General features: G+C 41.3%; 1 protein-coding gene across 1 annotated transcript in view; it reads left to right on the top strand.

Moving 5' to 3' along the window:
- olfm3a (olfactomedin 3a) overlaps positions 1 to 19,136 on the top strand; it is a 60,431-nt gene extending 41,295 nt beyond the window's left edge. The window contains exons 3-6 of the mRNA XM_065258484.1: positions 15,073 to 15,228; positions 15,390 to 15,609; positions 17,748 to 17,854; positions 17,998 to 19,136. Of these exons, the coding sequence (XP_065114556.1) occupies positions 15,073 to 15,228; positions 15,390 to 15,609; positions 17,748 to 17,854; positions 17,998 to 18,675 (1,161 nt within the window). The 3' untranslated portion in view covers positions 18,676 to 19,136. The remainder of the gene's footprint in view (positions 1 to 15,072; positions 15,229 to 15,389; positions 15,610 to 17,747; positions 17,855 to 17,997) is intronic.
- The last annotated feature ends 557 nt before the right edge of the window (positions 19,137 to 19,693 follow it).

Below are 19,693 nucleotides of genomic sequence, written 5' to 3'. Positions count from 1 at the left end.
ATTGAAAGTAAAGTCTGACGCATTGCCATGGGAACAGCGTTTGAGATATCAAAAATTCCTTCACAATTTAGCGTCTACAATGTCTCAGCATCATGTACACCACTTCTGGAGTCAATCGCATGAATCCCATACAAGGAGTATTTAAAGGTTCACAGCATGTAACTGTCAGCCTTAAATATGGTGGAAAATGAAAGCAAAGTTTGATGCGTTGCCATGGGAACAGCGTTTGAGATATAAAAAATCCCTTCGCAATTTATCATCTACAATGTCTCGGCATCATGTACACCACTTCTGGAGTCAATCGCATGAATATTCTAGAAGGAGTATTTAAAAGAACATCGGCGTCAACTGAAAGGCTTAAATATGCCTTTAAATTGAAAGTAAAGTCTGACGCATTGCCATGGGAACAGCGTTTGAGATATCAAAAATTCCTTCACAATTTATCATCTACAATGTCTCAGCATCATGTTGACAACTTCTGGTGTGAATCGCATTATTTCCCTAGAAGGAGTATTTAAAAGAACATGCATGCAACTGTCAGGATTAAATAAGCCTTTAAAATTAAAGTAAAAAGTTTGACGCATTGCCATAGGAACAACGTTCGAGATATCAAAAATCCCTTCGCAATTTATCATCTACAATGTCTCAGCATCATGTTGACCACTTTTGGTGTCAATCGCATGAATATCCTAGAAGGAGTATTTAAAAGAACATCGGATGGAACTGTCAAAAAAATCCACCTTTGTGACTGACAAACTTCCTGGCGCCTCGTGGTGGCGCTATACCCGAGACTCACAATAGGCACATCGATGCGATCGGAATCTTCAGGCGAACAAACACCCTGCTTGGCATAGCAATAAGAAATTTTTGGCCTTAGATATTAGACACTTCCTGTTTCTCTGATTTCGCCATAAATTTGTTGCCTCGCCATGGCAGAACCGTTCGAGATATCAAAAATCCCTTCGCAATTTAGCAAGTCCAATGTCTCGACATCATGTTCACCACGTTTGGTGTCAATCCCATGAATCCACTAGGAGGAGTATTTAAAAGTTCAACGCATTCGTTTTTTAAACAATCCAAAATAGCCGACTTCCTGTTGGGCGGAGCTTAAATCTTAGAGTGTGAAAGTTGTTCGGGTCGATGAGATCTATATGCGTACCAACTCTCGTACATGTGCGTACATTTTTGCCCGATCTGTGCATCAATGTTATTTTTTTGCATTACAGGGGGCGCTACAGAGCTCCCTTGCCACGCCCATATTCCAGCCTTTGCATGAGCCTAGTGGCACGTGACTTTGACATCTGTGCCAAATTTCCGTTGTTTTCGAGCATGTTAAGGCACCCAAAGTGCACGCCAAGAGCTTAAATATGCCTGAAAATGAAAGTAAAGTTTGACGTGTTGCCATGGGAACAGCGTTCGAGATATCAAAAATCCCTTCGCAATTTATCATCTACAATGTCTCAGCATCGTGTTGACCGCTTTTGGTGTCAATCGCATGAAAATCCTAGGAGGAGTATTTAAAAGTTCACCATATGCAACTGTCAAGAAATCCACCTTTTGTGACTGCCACACTTCCTGGTGCCTGTTGGTGGCGCTATACCCGAGACTCAAAATAGGCACATCGATGCGATCGGAATCCTTGGCCGAACATACACACTGCGTTTCATCCCAATAAGACATTTTTTGCTTTAGATATTAGACACTTCCTGTTTCATTGAATTCGCCATAAATTTGTCGCCTCGTCATGGCAACACCGTTTGAGATATCAAAAATCCCTTCGCAATTTAGCAAGTCCAATGTCTCAGCATCATGTTCACCACGTTTGGTGTCAATCGTATGAATTCCCTAGGAGAAGTATTTAAAAGTTCATGACTGACACACTTCCTGGCGCCTGGTGGTGGCGCTATACCCGGGAGTCACAATAGGCACATCGATGCGATCGGAATCTTCAGACGAACAAACACCCCGCATGGCATCACAATAAGACATTTTTTACCTTAGATATTAAACACTTCCTGTTTCTCTGATATCGCCACAACTTTGTCGCCTCGCCATGGCAGAACCGTTCGAGATATCAAAAATCCCTTCGCAATTTAGCAAGTACAATGTCTCGGCATCATGATCACCACGTTTGGTGTCATTTGCATGTATCCTCTAGGAGGAGTATTTAAAAGTTCACCGCATGCATTTTTGAAACAATACAAAATAGCCGACTTCCTGTTGGGCGGAGCTTAAATGTTAGAGGGCGAAAGTTGTTCGGGTCGATGAGATCTATAAGCGTACCAAGTCTCGTACATGTGCGTACATTTTTGCCCGATCTGTGCATCAATGTTTTTTTTTGCATTACAGGGGGCGCTACAGAGCCCCTGTGCCACGCCCGTGTTCCAGCCTTTGGATTTCTGCGATGACGGACGACTCTGACGTCTGTGCCAATTTTCAAGAGTTTTCGAGTATGTTAAGGCCCCCAAAAAGTCCAAAAGTGTTAAAAAAAATAAAAATAAAAAAAATAAAAAAAAAAAAAAAAATAATAATAAATTCGAGCAAAAACAATAGGGCTTCGCACCTTTCGGTGCAGGCCATTCTGGCCTGCTCCTCGGTGCTCGGGCCCTAATAATCCGAGCAAAAACAATAGGGCTTCGCACCTACGGTGCAGGCCATTCTGGCCTGCTCCTCGGTGCTCGGGCCCTAAAAATATAGCTGCAAGCAGCAATGGCGGGCCCTCGCACGTTTTTTACCGCTACACGGTGCGTCCGAGAAAACGATGCACGGTGGGCAAGGGCATCAAGTGGGTAAATATCAGTGGGCTATTTAATGTTGTTACTGAGCCATTTGGGGACTGTAGGTAAAAGAAACCCCACATTTTAGACAAACAGGGGCACTAGTGAACCACTTAAGAGACACGCCTATGTGTGACCTGTTTGTGCACACTTAACAGCCGACAACTCTGATGTGTGTGCCAACTTTAAGGTTAATCTAAGCACGTCAAGAGCCTTAAAAATGTCTGAAATAAAAGTAAAGTTTGACGCGTTGCCATGGGAACAGCGTTCGAGATGTCAAAAATCCCTTCGCAATTTATCATCTACAATGTCTCGGCATCATGTTGACCACTTCTCTTCTCAATCGCATGAAAATCCTAGAAGGAGTATTTAAAAGAACATCGCATGGAACTGACAAAAAAATTCACCTTTGTGACCTACACACTTCCTGGCGCCTGGTGGTGGCGCTATTCCCGGGAGTCACAATAGGCACATCGCTGCGATCGGAATCTTCAGATGAACAAACACCCCGCGTGTCATCACAATAAGACATTTTTTGCCTTAGATATTAGACACTTCCTGTTTCTCTGAATTCGCCATAAATTTGTCGCCTCACCATGGCAGAACCGTTCGAGATATCAAAAATCCCTTCGCAATTTATCATCTACAAGGTCTCGGCATCATGTTCACCACGTTAGGTGTCATTCGCATGAATCCTCTAGGAGGAGTATTTAAAAGTTCACCGCATGCATTTTTGAAACAATCCAAAATAGCCGACTTCCTGTTGGGCAGAGCTAAAATGTTTGAGTGCGAAAGTTGTTTGGGTCGATGAGATCTATATGCATACCAACTCTCGTACATGTGCGTACATGTTTGCTCGATCTGTGCCCCAATGTTTGTTTTTGCATTACAGGGGGCGCTACAGAGCTCCCTTGCCACGCCCATATTCCAGCCTTTGCATGAGCCTAGTGGCACGTGACTTTGACATTTGTGCCAAATTTCCGTTGTTTTCGAGCATGTTAAGGCACCCAAAGTGCACGCCAAGAGCTTAAATATGCCTGAAAATGAAAGTAAAGTTTGACGTGTTGCCATGGGAACAGCGTTAGAGATATCAAAAATCCCTTCGCAATTTATCATCTACAATGTCTCAGCATCATGTTGACCACTTTTGGTGTCAATTGCATGAAAATCCTAGGAGGAGTATTTAAAAGTTCACCACATGCAACTGTCAAGAAATCCACCTTTTGTGACTGCCACACTTCCTGGTGCCTGTTGGTGGCGCTATACCCGAGACTCAAAATAGGCACATCAATGCGATCGGAATCCTTGGCCGAACATACACACTGCTTTTCATCCCAATAAGACATTTTTTGCTTTAGATATTAGACACTTCCTGTTTCATTGAATTCGCCATTAATTTGTCGCCTCGCCATGGCAACACCGTTTGAGATATCAAAAATCCCTTCGCAATTTAGCAAGTCCAATGTCTCAGCATCATGTTCACCACGTTTGGTGTCAATCGTATGAATTCCCTAGGAGAAGTATTTAAAAGTTCATGACTGACATACTTTCTGGCGCCTGGTGGTGGCGCTATACCCGGGAGTCACAATAGGCACATCGATGCGATCAGAATCTTCAGACGAACAAACTACCCGCATGGCATCACAATAAGATATTTTTTGCCTTAGATATTAAACACTTCCTGTTTCTCTGATTTTGCCACAACTTTGTCGCCTCGCCATGGCAGAACCGTTCGAGATATCAAAAATCCCTTCGCAATTTAGCAAGTACAATGTCTCGACATCATGATCACCACGTTTGGTGTCATTCGCACGAATCCCCTAGGAGGAGTATTTAAAAGTTCAATGCATGCATTTTTTAAACAGTCCAAAATAGCCGACTTCCTGTTGGGCGGAGCTTAAATGTTAGAGGGCGAAAGTTGTTCGGGTCGATGAGATCTATATGCGTACCAACTCTCGTACATGTGCGTACATTTTTGCCCGATCTGTGCATCAATGTTTTTTCTTGCATTACAGGGGGCGCTATAGAGCCCCCGTGCCACGCCCGTGTTCCAGCCTTTGGATTTCTGCGATGACGAGCGACTCTGACGTCTGTGCCAAATTTCAAGAGTTTTCGAGTATGTTAAGGCTCCCAAAAAGTCCAAAAGTGTTAAAAAAAATAAAAATAAAAAAAATAAAAACAAAAAACAAAAAAAAATATAGCTGCAAGCAGCAATGGCGGGCCCTCGCACGTTTTTTTACCGCTACACGGTGCGTCCGAGAAAACGATGCACGGTGGGCAAGCGCATCAAGTGGGTAAATATCAGTGGGCTATTTAATGTTGTTACAGAGCCATTTGGGGACTGTAGGTAAAAGAAACACCACATTTTAGACAAACAGGGGCGCTAGTGAGCCACTTAAGAGACACGCCTATATCTGACCTTTTTGTGCACACTTAACAGCTGACAACTTTGATGTGTGTGCCAACTTTAAGGTTAATCTACTCACGCCAAGAGCCTTAAATATGCCTGAAATAAAAGGAAAGTTTGTGGCGTTGCCATGGGAACAACGTTCGTGATATCAAAAATCCCTTCGCATTTTATCATCTACAATGTCTCAGCATCATGTTGACCACTTCTGGTGTTAATCGCATGAATATCCTAGAAGGAGTATTTAAAGGGACATCGGCGTCAACTGAAAGGCTTAAATATGCCTTTAAAATGAAAGTAAAGTTTGACAGGTTGCCATGGGAACAGCGTTCGAGATATCAAAAATCCCTTCGCAATTTATCATCTACAATGTCTCGGCATCATGTTGACTACTTCTTGGGTCAAACGCATGAAAATCCTAGAAGGAGTATTTAAAAGAACATCGCATGGAACTGTCAAAAAAATCCAGCTTTGTGACTGACACACTTCCTGGCGCCTGGTGGTGGCGCTATACCCGGGAGTCACAATAGGCACATCGATGCGATCGGAATCTATAGGCGAACAAACACCCCGCTTGGCATCGCAATAAGAAATTTTTTGCCTTAGATATTAGACACTTCCTGTTTCTCTGATTTCGCCATAAATTTGTCGCCTTGCCATGGCAGAACCGTTCGAGATATCAAAAATCCCTTCGCAATTTAGCAAGTCCAATGTCTCGACATCATGTTCACCACGTTTGGTGTCAATCCCATGAATCCACTAGGAGGAGTATTTAAAAGTTCAACAAATGCATTTTTTAAACAATCCAAAATAGCGGACTTCCTGTTGGGCGGAGCTAAAATGTTTGACTGCGAAAGTTGTTTGGGTCGATGAGATCTATATGCATACCAACTCTCGTACATGTGCGTACATGTTTTCTCGATCTGTGCCCCAATGTTTGTGTTTGCATTACAGGGGGCGCTACAGAACTCCCTTGCCACGCCCATATTCCAGCCTTTGCATGAGCCTAGTGGCACGTGACTTTGACATCTGTGCCAAATTTCCGTTGTTTTCGAGCATGTTAAGGCACCCAAAGTGCACGCCAAGAGCTTAAATATGCCTGAAAATGAAAGTAAAGTTTGACGTGTTGCCATGGGAACAGCGTTCGAGATATCAAAAATCCCTTCGCAATTTATCATCTACAATGTCTCAGCATCGTGTTGACTGCTTTTGGTGTCAATCGCATGAAAATCCTAGGAGGAGTATTTAAAAGTTCACCATATGCAACTGTCAAGAAATCCACCTTTTGTGACTGCCACACTTCCTGGTGCCTGTTGGTGGCGCTATACCCGAGACTCAAAATAGGCACATCGATGCGATCGGAATCCTTGGCCGAACATACACACTGCGTTTCATCCCAATAAGACATTTTTTGCTTTAGATATTAGACACTTCCTGTTTCATTGAATTCGCCATAAATTTGTCGCCTCGTCATGGCAACACCGTTTGAGATATCAAAAATCCCTTCGCAATTTAGCAAGTCCAATGTCTCAGCATCATGTTCACCACGTTTGGTGTCAATCGTATGAATTCCCTAGGAGAAGTATTTAAAAGTTCATGACTGACACACTTCCTGGCGCCTGGTGGTGGCGCTATACCCGGGAGTCACAATAGGCACATCGATGCGATCGGAATCTTCAGACGAACAAACACCCCGCATGGCATCACAATAAGACATTTTTTACCTTAGATATTAAACACTTCCTGTTTCTCTGATTTCGCCACAACTTTGTCGCCTCGCCATGGCAGAACCGTTCGAGATATCAAAAATCCCTTCGCAATTTAGCAAGTACAATGTCTCGACATCATGATCACCACATTTGGTGTCATTCGCACGAATCCCCTAGGAGGAGTATTTAAAAGTTCAACGCATGCATTTTTTAAACAGTCCAAAATAGCCGACTTCCTGTTGGGCGGAGCTTAAATGTTAGAGGGCGAAAGTTGTTCGGGTCGATGAGATCTATAAGCGTACCAAGTCTCGTACATGTGCGTACATTTTTGCCCGATCTGTGCATCAATGTTTTTTTTTGCATTACAGGGGGCGCTACAGAGCCCCTGTGCCACGCCCGTGTTCCAGCCTTTGGATTTCTGCGATGACGGACGACTCTGACGTCTGTGCCAATTTTCAAGAGTTTTCGAGTATGTTAAGGCCCCCAAAAAGTCCAAAAGTGTTAAAAAAAATAAAAATAAAAAAAATAAAAAAAAAAAAAAAAATAATAAATATAGCTGCAAGCAGCTATGGCGGGCCCTCGCACGTTTTTTTTACCGCTACACGATGCGTCCGAGAAAACGATGCCCGGTGGGCAAGGGCATCAAGTGGGTAAACATCAGTGGGCTATTTTTTATGTTTTTACTGAGCCATTTGGGGACTGTAGGTAAAACAAAAACCCCACATTTTAGACAAACATGGGCGCTAGTGAGCCACTTAAGAGACACGCCTATATCTGACCTTTTTGTGCACACTTAACAGCTGACAACTCTGATGTGTGTGCCAACTTTAAGGTTAATCTAATCACGCCAAGAGCCTTAAATATGCCTGAAATAAAAGTAGTTTGCGGCGTTGCCTTGGGAACAGCGTTCGAGATATCAAAAATCCCTTCGCAATTTATCATCTACAATGTCTCGGCATCATGTTGACCACTTCTGGTGTTAATCGCATGAATATCCTAGAAGGAGTATTTAAAGGAACATCGGCATCAACTGAAAGGCTTAAAAATGCCTTTAAAATGAAAGTAAAGTTTGACGCGTTGCCATGGGAACAGCGTTTGAGATATCAAAAATCCCTTCGCAATTTATCATCTACTATGCCTCAGCATCATGTTGACCACTTTTGGTGTTAATCGCATGAATATCCTAGAAGGAGTATTTAAAGGAACATCGGCATCAACTGAAAGGCTTAAAAATGCCTTTAAAATGAAAGTAAAGTTTGACGCGTTGCCATGGGAACAGCGTTTGAGATATCAAAAATCCCTTCGCAATTTATCATCTACAATGTCTTGGCATCATAATCGCCACGTTTGGTGTCAATCGCTTGAATATCCTAGAAGGAGTATTTAAAGGAACATCGGCATCAACTGAAAGGCTTAAATATGGCTTCAAAATGAAAGTAAAAAGTTTGACACGTTGCCATGGGAACAGCGTTTGAGATATCAAAAATCCCTTTGCAATTTATCATCTACAATGTCTCGGCACCATGTTGACCACTTCTGGTGTCAATCTCATGAATATTCTAGAAGGAGTATTTAAAAGAACATCGGCATCAACTTAAAGGCTTAAATAAGCCTTTAAAATGAAAGTAAAGTTTGACGCGTTGCCATGAGAACAGCGTTTGAGATATCAAAAATCCCTTCGCAATTTATCATCTACAATGTCTCGGCATCATGTTGACCACTTCTGGCGTCAATCGCATGAATATTCTAGAAGGAGTATTTAAAAGAACATTGGCGTCAACTGAAAGGCTTAAATATGCCTTTAAAATGAAAGTAAAATCTGACGCGTTGCCATGGGAACAGCGTTCGAGATATCAAAAATCCCTTCGCAATTTATCATCTACAATGTCTCAGCATTATGTTGACCACTTCTGGAGTCAATCACATTATTTCTCCAGGAGGAGTATTTAAAAGTTTACCGCATGCAGCTGTAAGGTTTAAATATTCCTTAAAAATGAAAGTAAAGTTTGACAGGTTGCCATGGGAACAGCGTTCGAGATATCAAAAATCCCTTCGCAATTTATCATCTACAATGTCTTGGCATCATGTTGACCACTTTTGGTGTCAATCGCATAAACATTGTAGGAGGAGTATTTAAAAGAACATCGCATGGAACTGTCAAAAAAAATCCACCTTTGTGACTGACACACTTCCTGGCGCCTGGTGGTGGCGCTATACCCGGGAGTCACAATGGACACATCGATGCGATCGGAATCTTCAGACGAACAAACACCCTGCATGGCATCACAATAAGATATTTTTTGCCTTAGATATTAGACACTTCCTGTTTCTCTGAATTCGCCATAAATTCGTCGCCTCGCCATGGCAGAACCGTTCGAGATATCAAAAATCCCTTCGCAATTTAGCAAGTACAATGTCTCAGCATCATGTTTACCACGTTTGGTGTCAATCGCATGCATCCTCTAGGAGGAGTATTTAAAAGTTCAATGCATGCATTTTTTAAACAATCCAAAATAGCCGACTTCCTGTTGGGCGGAGCTTAAATGTTAGAGGGTGAAAGTTGTTCGGGTCGATGAGATCTATATGCGTACCAAGTCTCGTACATGTGCGTAAATTTTTGCCCGATCTGTGCCTCAATGTTTGTTTTTGCATTACAGGGGGCGCTACAGAGCTCCCTTACCACGCCCGAATTCCAGCCTTTGCCGGGTCCTAATGGCCGACGACTCTGACATCTCTGCCAATTTTCAAGAGTTTTTGAGTATGTTAAGGCCCCCAAATTGCCCTGAAACGTAAAAAAAAAATAAAAAAAAAAAAAAAAAAAAAAAAAAAAAATAATAAATCCGAGCAAAAACAATAGGGCTTCGCACCTTTCGGTGCAGGCCATTCTGGCCTGCTCCTCGGTGCTCGAGCCCTAAATATAGCTGCAAGCAGCAATGGCGGGCCCTCGCACGTTTTTTTACCGCTACACGGTGCGTCCGAGAAAACGATGCACGGTGGACAAGGGCATAAAGTGGGTAAATATCAGTGGGCTATTTAATGTTGTTACTGAGCCATTTGGGGACTGTAGGTAACAGAAACCCCAAATTTTAAACAAACGGGGGCGCTAGTGAGCCACTTAAGAGACACGCCTATTTGTGACCTGTTTGTGCACACTAAACAGCCGAAAACTCTGATGTTTGTGCTGACTTTTAGGTTAATCTAAGCACGGCAAGAGTCCTAAATATGCCTGAAATAAATGTAAAGTTTGGGACGTTGCCATGGGAACAGCGTTCGAGATATCAAAAATCCCTTCGGAATTTATCATCTACTATGTCTCGGCATCATGTTGACCACTTTTGGTGTCAATCTCATTAATATTCTAGAAGGAGAATTTAAAAGAACATCGGTGTCAACTGAAAGGCTTAAATAAGCTTTTAAAATGAAAGTAAAGTTTGGCACGTTGCCATGGGAACAGCGTTCGAGATATCAAAAATCCCTTCGCAATTTATCATCTACAATGTCTCAGCATTATGTTGACCACTTCTGGTGTTAACCGCATGAATATCCTAGAAGGAGTATTTAAAGGAACATCGGCCTCAACTGAAAGGCTTAAATAAGCCTTTAAAATGAAAGTAAAGTTTGGTGCGTTGCCATGGGAACAGCGTTCGAGATATCAAAAATCCCTTCGCAATTTATCATCTACAATGTCTCAGCATTATGTTGACCACTTCTGGTGTTAACCTCATGAATATCCTAGAAGGAGTATTTAAAGGAACATCGGCGTCAACTTAAAGGCTTAAATAAGCCTTTAAAATGAAACTAAAGTTTGGTGCGTTGCCATGGGAACAGCGTTCGAGATATCAAAAATCCCTTCACAATTTATCATCTACAATGTCTCAGCATTATGTTGACCACTTCTGGTGTTAACCGCATGAATATCCTAGAAGGAGTATTTAAAGGAACATCGGCCTCAACTGAAAGGCTTAAATAAGCCTTTAATATGAAAGTAAAGTTTGACGCTTTGCCATGGGAACAGCGTTTGAGATATCAAAAATCCCTTCGCAATTTATCATCTACAATGTCTCGGCATCATGTTGACCACTTCTGGCGTCAATCGCATGAATATTCTAGAAGGAGTATTTAAAAGAACATTGGCGTCAACTGAAAGGCTTAAATATGCCTTTAAAATGAAAGTAAAATCTGACGCGTTGCCATGGAAACAGCGTTTGAGATATCAAAAATCCCTTCATAATTTATCATCTACAATGTCTCAGCATTATGTTGACCACTTCTGGAGTCAATCACATTATTTCCCCAGGAGGAGTATTTAAAAGTTTACCGCATGCAGCTGTAAGGTTTAAACATGCCTTAAAAGTGAAAGTAAAGTTTGACAGGTTGCCATGGGAACAGCGTTCGAGATATCAAAAATCCCTTCGCAATTTATCATCTACAATGTCTTGGCATCATGTTGACCACTTTTGGTGTCAATCGCATAAACATTGTAGGAGGAGTATTTAAAAGAACATCGCATGGAACTGTCAAAAAAAATCCACCTTTGTGACTGACACACTTCCTGGCGCCTGGTGGTGGCGCTATACCCGGGAGTCACAATAGGCACATCGATGCGATCGGAATCTTCAGACGAACAAACACACCACGTGTCATCACAATAAGACATTTTTTGCCTTTGATATTAGACACTTCCTGTTTCTCTGATGTCGCCATAAATTTGTCGCCTCGCCATGGCAACACCGTTCGAGATATCAAAAATCCCTTCGCAATTTAGCAAGTCCAATGTCTCGACATCATGATCACCACGTTTGGTGTCAATCGCATGCATCCTCTAGGAGGAGTATTTAAAAGTTCAACGCATGCATTTTTTAAACAATCCAAAATAGCCGACTTCCTGTTGGGCGGAGCTTAAATGTTAGAGGGCGAAAGTTGTTCGGGTCGATGAGATCTATAAGCGTACCAAGTCTCGTACATGTGCGTACATGTTTGCCCGATCTGCGCAACAATGTTTGTTTTTGCATTACAGGGGGCGCTACAGAGCCCCCGTGCCACGCCCGTGTTCCAGCCTTTGCCCGGTCGCAATGACGGACGACTTTGACGTGTGTGCCAAATTGCAAGAGTTTTCGAGTATGTTTAGGCACCCAAAATGGCCAAAAGTGTTAAAAAAAATAAAAATAAAAATAAAAAAAAAAAAAAAATAAATAAATATAGCTGCAAGCAGCGATGGCGGGCCCTCGCACGTTTATTTACCGCTACCCGGTGCCTCCGAGAAAACGATGCACGGTGGGCATGTGCATCAAGTGGGTATATATCAGTGTACTATTTCATGTTACTACTGACCCATTCAGGTACAGTAGGTTAAAGAAACCCCATATTTTAGACAAACGGGGGCGCTAGTGAGCCACTAAAGAGACACGCCTTTGTCTGACCTATTTGTCCACTCTGAACAGCCGACAACTCTGATGTTTGTGCCGACTTTTAGGTTAATCTAAGCACGCCAAGAGTCCTAAATATGCCTGAAATAAATGTACGTTTGGGGCGTTGCCATGGGAACAGCGTTCGAGATATCAAAAATCCCTTCGCAATTTATCATCTACAATGTCTCGACATCATGTTGACCACTTCTGGTGTCAATCTCATGAATATTCTAGAAGGAGTATTTAAAAGAACATCGGCGTCAACTTAAAGGCTTAAATAAGCCTTTAAAATGAAAGTAAAGTTTGACGCGTTGCCATGGGAACAGCGTTTGAGATATCAAAAATCCCTTCGCAATTTATCATCTACAATGTCTTGGCATCATGTTGACCACTTCTGGTGTCAATCTCATGAATATTCTAGAAGAAGTATTTAAAAGAACATTGGCGTCAACTGAAAGGCTTAAATATGCCTTTAAAATGAAAGTAAAGTTTGACGCGTTGCCATGGGAACAGCGTTCGAGATATCAAAAATCCCTTCGCAATTTATCATCTACAATGTCTTGGCATCATGTTGACCACTTCTGGTGTCAATCTCATGAAAATCCTAGAAGGAGTATTTAAAAGTTTCCTGCATGCAACAGAAAGGCTTAAATATGCCTTTAAAATGAAAGTAAAGTTTGACGCGTTGCCATGGGAACAGCGTTCGAGATATCAAAAATCCCTTCGCAATTTATCATCTACAATGTCTCGGCATCATGTTGACCACTTCTGGTGTCAATCTCATGAAAATCCTAGAAGGAGTATTTCAAAGAACATTGCATGGAACTGTCAAAAAAATCCAGCTTTGTGACTGACACACTTCCTGGCGCCTGGTGGTGGCGCTATACCCGGGAGTCACAATAGGCACATCGATGCGATCGGAATCTTCAGACGAACAAACACCCCGCATGTCATCACAATAAGACATTTTTTGCCCTAGATATTAGACACTTCCTGTTTCTCTGATTTCGCCACAACTTTGTCGCCTCGCCATGGCAGAACCGTTCGAGATATCAAAAATCCCTTCGCAATTTAGCAAGTCCAATGTCTCGACATCATGTTCACCACGTTTGGTGTCAATCGCATGAATCTCCTGGGAGGAGTATATAAAAGTTCAACGCATGCATTTTTTAAACAATCCAAAATAGCCGACTTCCTGTTGGGCGGAGCTTAAATGTTAGAGGGCGAAAGTTGTTCGGGTCGATGAGATCTATAAGCGTACCAAGTCTCGTACATGTGCGTACATTTTTGCCCGATCTGTGCATCAATGTTTTTTTTTGCATTACAGGGGGCGCTACAGAGCCCCTGTGCCACGCCCGTGTTCCAGCCTTTGGATTTCTGCGATGACGGACGACTCTGACGTCTGTGCCAATTTTCAAGAGTTTTCGAGTATGTTAAGGCCCCCAAAAAGTCCAAAAGTGTTAAAAAAAATAAAAAAAAAAAAAAAAAAAAATAAAAATAATAATCCGAGCAAAAACAATAGGGCTTCGCACCTACGGTGCAGGCCATTCTGGCCTGCTCCTCGGTGCTCGAGCCCTAATAAATTCTAACAAAACCAATAGGGCTTCGCACCATTCGGTGCAGGCCATTCTGGCCTGCTCCTCGGTGCTCGAGCCCTAATAATAAATTCGAGCAAAAACAATAGGGCTTCGCACCTTTCGGTGCAGGCCATTCTGGCCTGCTCCTCGGTGCTCGAGCCCTAATAATAATCCGAGCAAAAACAATAGGGCTTCGCACCTTTCGGTGCAGGCCATTCTGGCCTGCTCCTCGGTGCTCGAGCCCTAATAAAAATAATAAATCCGAGCAAAAACAATAGGGCTTCGCACCTACGGTGCAGGCCATTCTGGCCTGCTCCTCGGTGCTCGAGCCCTAATAATAATCCGAGCAAAAACAATAGGGCTTCGCACCTACGGTGCAGGCCATTCTGGCCTGCTCCTCGGTGCTCGGGCCCTAAATATATTATGATATTATAAATATGCAATATATCAGCAGTCCCCGCTGTACACTGACAGATATAACTCTCTCTCTCTCTCTCTCTCTCTCTCTCTCTTTATTCTGTGTGTCACACACACACATAAACCCACCATTTGGTGTACATATATTGTGTTCAACTAATGTACTGTTTTACCTGAGGGCAACTGGAGCCCAACACTAATACAGTATCTCTCTCTATCTCCTCTTTTATCACTATCATTCTTATTTAGGAATAAAAAAACGCTGATGGTGCCTCCACTATGTTAGGGAGAGGTTGATTTTATGCAGGGTCATTAATACCTGATTTTATGATAAATGATACATGCCTGAATTCAGCAGAAGCCTGACTGCCATTAATATTGATATGTACATTGATTAACGCCTCTTTTTTTTCTAAGCCTTGGAAAGGCCGGGCCCACAGAGAATAAATCTCATTTATGATTTATAGATGCTTTCTTGACTGTCAAGGTAGCTAATCGGACCATTTGACAGCAATAAACATTCCGAGATTAACGCAACCATTTTTTATCAACCCCTTTTTAAAAATTAATTAACTGGAGTCAATATATTTATACGGGTCAGTGATGTGATTTCAGAAATAGTGTACCTCATACCATGACATGTTATGGTTAAAGCAGTTGTTTACAATTAATACTTCACTCATTGACATCATCTAACACATTTTTTTCACAATGGTACATAAGCAGTCCATGCAATTTGTGCACAATAAATGCTTCGAATGTCGTTGTGTGACACAGGTGCAGAACATGTCGCAATCTATTGAAGTTCTGAATCTCCGGACACAGCGAGATTTCCAGTATGTCATGAAAATGGAAAATCAGATGAAAGGGTTACGGACCAAATTCCGGCAAATCGAAGAGGACAGGAAAACCATAATGGCTAGAAACTTTAAGGTAGGATTTTATTCTGTAATGCGAGGTTGTGTGGATCTGCTGATGGAAATGCAAATGTGAAAAACATCAAAGGTTAAATATACGATTTCACAATAGCTGCATAATGGAATGTGTATTACAAATCGCACTGCGCATCAGTATGTGTGTGCGTGTGACTACAGGAGCTGAAGGACCACATGGATGAACTCCAGCCATTGATTCCAGTGCTAGAGCAGTACAAAACAGACGCCAAACTGATCTTGCAGTTCAAAGAGGAAATCAGAAATCTGTCTGTGGTGCTAACAGGCATCCAGGAGGAGTTGGGTGCCTACGACTATGAGCAGCTCTACCAGAGAGTCATCAGTCTGGACAGCCGCCTGCGAAATTGCATGAGCAAACTCAGTAAGAACAACAAGCAATGATTTCTTTTGATCACTTTGAAAGCATCAAAAACTATTATTCATTTTTTTTTATAAATTATATACAAGTGATAATTAAAACACAACAGTAGGTGGATAAACCTAAATGAAAGCTGTCATTTGTGGTTTAAATTATGCTAATTATCATGCAAATTGACTAAATGTCTCAGTTTTAGAAAAATATATACCATTTATAGTTTTTTACAGATGCTAGGACACGTTTCTCAATACTTAGGTCACTTTTGCAAAACTCTTCACACAGTTTTCCTAACAAACTTTCAACTTGGCAAAGTAGTTCATTTCACATTCAAAATGCACTACAATACCAAAACACTTTATTCAGGTCTCAAATCAACTCATTCTTCCAGAACACTAGCAAAGGTTGACAGCCGACAAACACACTTTGTCACCCAAAAAACAATGACATAAAAAACACTAACAACATGTAGCATTATACAATATTTCTCTGTTTATAATTCCCTGAAATATATGTTACTGGAATGAATGAGACATGATGCAGAATTCTTCAAAATTTTATGTAGTTTATTTTTATATATATATATATATATATATATATATATATAAAGTTTTTTTTTTTTTTTTTTTTTTTGCAGTAATAGAATAGAGTAATTCCAAAATACAAGAATTTTTATACACACCATCCACTGATACAGATACAATAGGAATGCTAATCTACTCGGTCTTCTCCATTTGGCCAATTGTTTTTATCGCATTTATTTTTAAGATTTAAAATATATTTCATTAAAATATTACTGTAGAAATGTAGCAAATTGCTGTCTTATTCAGTTTTGTATTATGTTATTGTTTTGAACATAAGTTAAACAGTTTTGAAAACAGTATGTAAGCATGTGCAAATTGGCTTGTATGTATACAGAGTTTTGGCAGTTGTTGTGTCGGAGCAAGAAAAGAAGTCATGAAATTTGATAGATGTTGTTATTGAATGCATTTTGTGCCAAAGCAATGATAATTGATCCTCAGTTTAGCCCACATAGACTTGTAGAGTTTTGCAAAAGTGACATAAGTATTGAGAAATGTGTCTTAGCATCTGTAAAAAACTGTAAATAAAATATTCATTCTAGTAACATATATTGCAGTGAATTATAACAGAGATGTGTTCTTGTTTTACACAAGAAAACATTAGCTGTTTCTCAATGTCAAGGAAGGATCCTCAGAAGCCCGAAGGACTGTTCCAATGTCGAGGGTCCACGGAATTGCAACCAAGGACTGAGTCCTTCATTCTAAAAAAATCCCATATACAGGAAAGGATGCATATGTGTATCCTTCGCGCTCTTTGCGCTCTCAAATCACCCACAATCCTATGTGCACAGCGCCGAAAGCACACCTTTTTACTGACGCAATGACGTGAACTTGCTAGCCTGTTCCAATGACGTGTTCTCCAAAATATTCTAAAGAGGAGCCTTGCCTCTGAAGGAAGTGACTTGGAAAGACGAGTCCTGCCAAGGAAGTATCCTTAACATTGAGAAACAGCCTTTGTATGATGCTACATGTTGTTAATGTTTTTATGTCATTGTTTTGTGGGTGACAAAGTGTGTTTGTCGGCTGTCAACCTTTGCTTGTGTTTGAAAGAATGAGTTTAGTTGAGACCTAAATAAAGTGTTTGGTAGTTGTAGTGCATTTTGAATGTGAAATGTGAATGTTACTGCGCGCCAAGGTTGAAGTGCTGCAAACTAGGTGCTCTTCCCCCATACAATATAGTACTCATTTTTATCTGCTCGTGTAACTACTCCTGTAACTACTCCTGTAACAGTCTTTAAATAGGGAAAATATGGAAGTGTTTGGTGGCTTCTAAATTCATCCTTGTTTGGATCCTAAGGAATGAATGGGGCTAGGCTAAATGCTAACACATTCACGACGCTCTGTAAAAAGATTAAGTGCACGCATTGAAAAAATATAGGTATGTATTATTTGTCTAAGTTGAGGTAAGAACATAGTAAAATATTGAAAAACTGAGGTGTTTTCCTTTTAAGAGTCAACTCTTTTCAGTAAGCAATAGAATTGCTTTTTATGACTGTTTTAGATGCAAAGGATGACCATTATGATGCCAAATAATACAATTATTCATTGCTTGTTTATTTCCAGCATGTGGAAAATTAATGAAAATCACCGGCCCTGTAACCATCAAGACATCCGGCACCCGATTTGGCGCATGGATGACTGACCCACTTGCTTCATCGCGAAACAACAGGGTGAGTTTTATAGGGGGTGGACTTCATCTACATCTGACTAATGAATGTATCTGAATTGATTTCTTCATTTTAAGAGGTCATTTGCATCCAGTGTAAAACAATTCAGGTTGTTTAGTTTAATCTCTATTTGTAATTCTATGCAGGTTTGGTACATGGACACCTACACAAACAGCAAAGTGGTCAGGGAGTACAAAAACAGTGATGATTTTGTCTCCGGGTTGGAGTCGCGAACCTATTACCTTCCCTTCAAATGGGCTGGAACCAACCACGTGGTGTACAACGGTTCCTTATATTACAACAAAGAACAGAGCAACATCATCGTCAAGTACAGCTTCGAGACCGGACGGGTTCTCGCTCAACGCGCCCTGGAATACGCCGGCTTCCATAACGTCTACCCCTACACCTGGGGCGGCTTCTCGGACATCGATCTGATGGCCGACGAGCTGGGTTTGTGGGCCGTGTACGCCACTAATCAGAATGCGGGGAATATTGTCATTTCTCAGCTGGAACCCGAAACGCTCGAGGTTCTCCAGACGTGGAACACGGAATACTCCAAAAGGAACGCCGGTGAGTCCTTCATGATCTGCGGAACGCTTTACATCACCAACTCCCACCTGACTGGAGCCAAGGTGTATTATTCTTACAATACAAAGACCTCCACGTATGAGTACATAGACATACCGTTTCACAATCAGTACTTTCACATCTCCATGCTTGATTACAACGCTCGAGAGCGAGCACTGTACGCTTGGAACAATGGACACCAAGTCATATTCAACGTTACGCTTTTTCACGTCATCAAAACCGAAGATGATTCATAATGGACTGTTTAAATTTATGCTATTTTGTACTCATTAATGGATCTTCTCTAAAAGCAATTGAAACATGGATTTTACTAATCGTAACTTTGTCACAGACATGAGCATCACTCGGCGACTTGATGATGAATTTTCATCACAATTCGAACAATTGTGAACGTTCTCATAACTGCTCTTACTAGGCCTTACTTGCAATATTTCACTACATCAGCCACAGACCGATTGCTCTTCTGCATGAATGTCTGTTTGTTATAAAGTTACAATATGTGGTCTTTGTTCCTTTTGGTTTTATTGGTTTAGTGACGTAAAGAATTTAGATTTTCCAGCCCCGTCTGATAATCTCGCACTTTGTCATGTTTAGTTGTACGAACCGTAGAGATCTGAATATGAATCTGTGTAAACAACTGTAACCTTCATTGTCACTGTGAGAAGATATGTTTTATATTAAATCTAGAACAAAACAATCCATCAACGAACATGCGTAGATGTTAATAATACGAGGGAAAAGCCATGTGCGACACCGAGGAATTTCAGCGGGATTCGGCATCAAATCACAGAGGTTATAATGAGGTCTGATGATTGTGACAAAGCCGAGCACGGTTGCGTTCTCATTCACTTACGGGTTGCCCTTGATGACTCTGAATGCTGTCCTCTGGCACTTTCAATCAAGATCAAGGGCATGAGAGCGAAGGGAGGGGGAAGCACGATTCCAAATCCTCTGCAATTTCCTCTCCCTTCATGTCCGCGTCAGGTCTCCCTGTCTAGGGCACGGGGAATTTAAATGCACCACCGCTGTTTGCTCCTATCTTGATCTATATAAATAGTTGCCTTGCAACATACAGTACTGTACGGTATCTTACTTCCAGAATTTCTTTTCCGACCGATACATTTACAATTAAATTAGTCATTTTAAAATAATAGTGCGACAGAAAATTACATTTCGATAATTGTTTACATTGGTTACTCGCAATGTCTTGCGAAACCTGTATGGCTTTCTTTTGTGAAACACGAAGGGAGTTAT

Source organism: Paramisgurnus dabryanus, chromosome 22 (genome assembly GCF_030506205.2).
Source record: "Paramisgurnus dabryanus chromosome 22, PD_genome_1.1, whole genome shotgun sequence".
NCBI classification, from domain to species: Eukaryota; Metazoa; Chordata; class Actinopteri; order Cypriniformes; family Cobitidae; genus Paramisgurnus; species Paramisgurnus dabryanus.
This window is presented reverse-complemented; position numbering and strand designations above follow the sequence as displayed.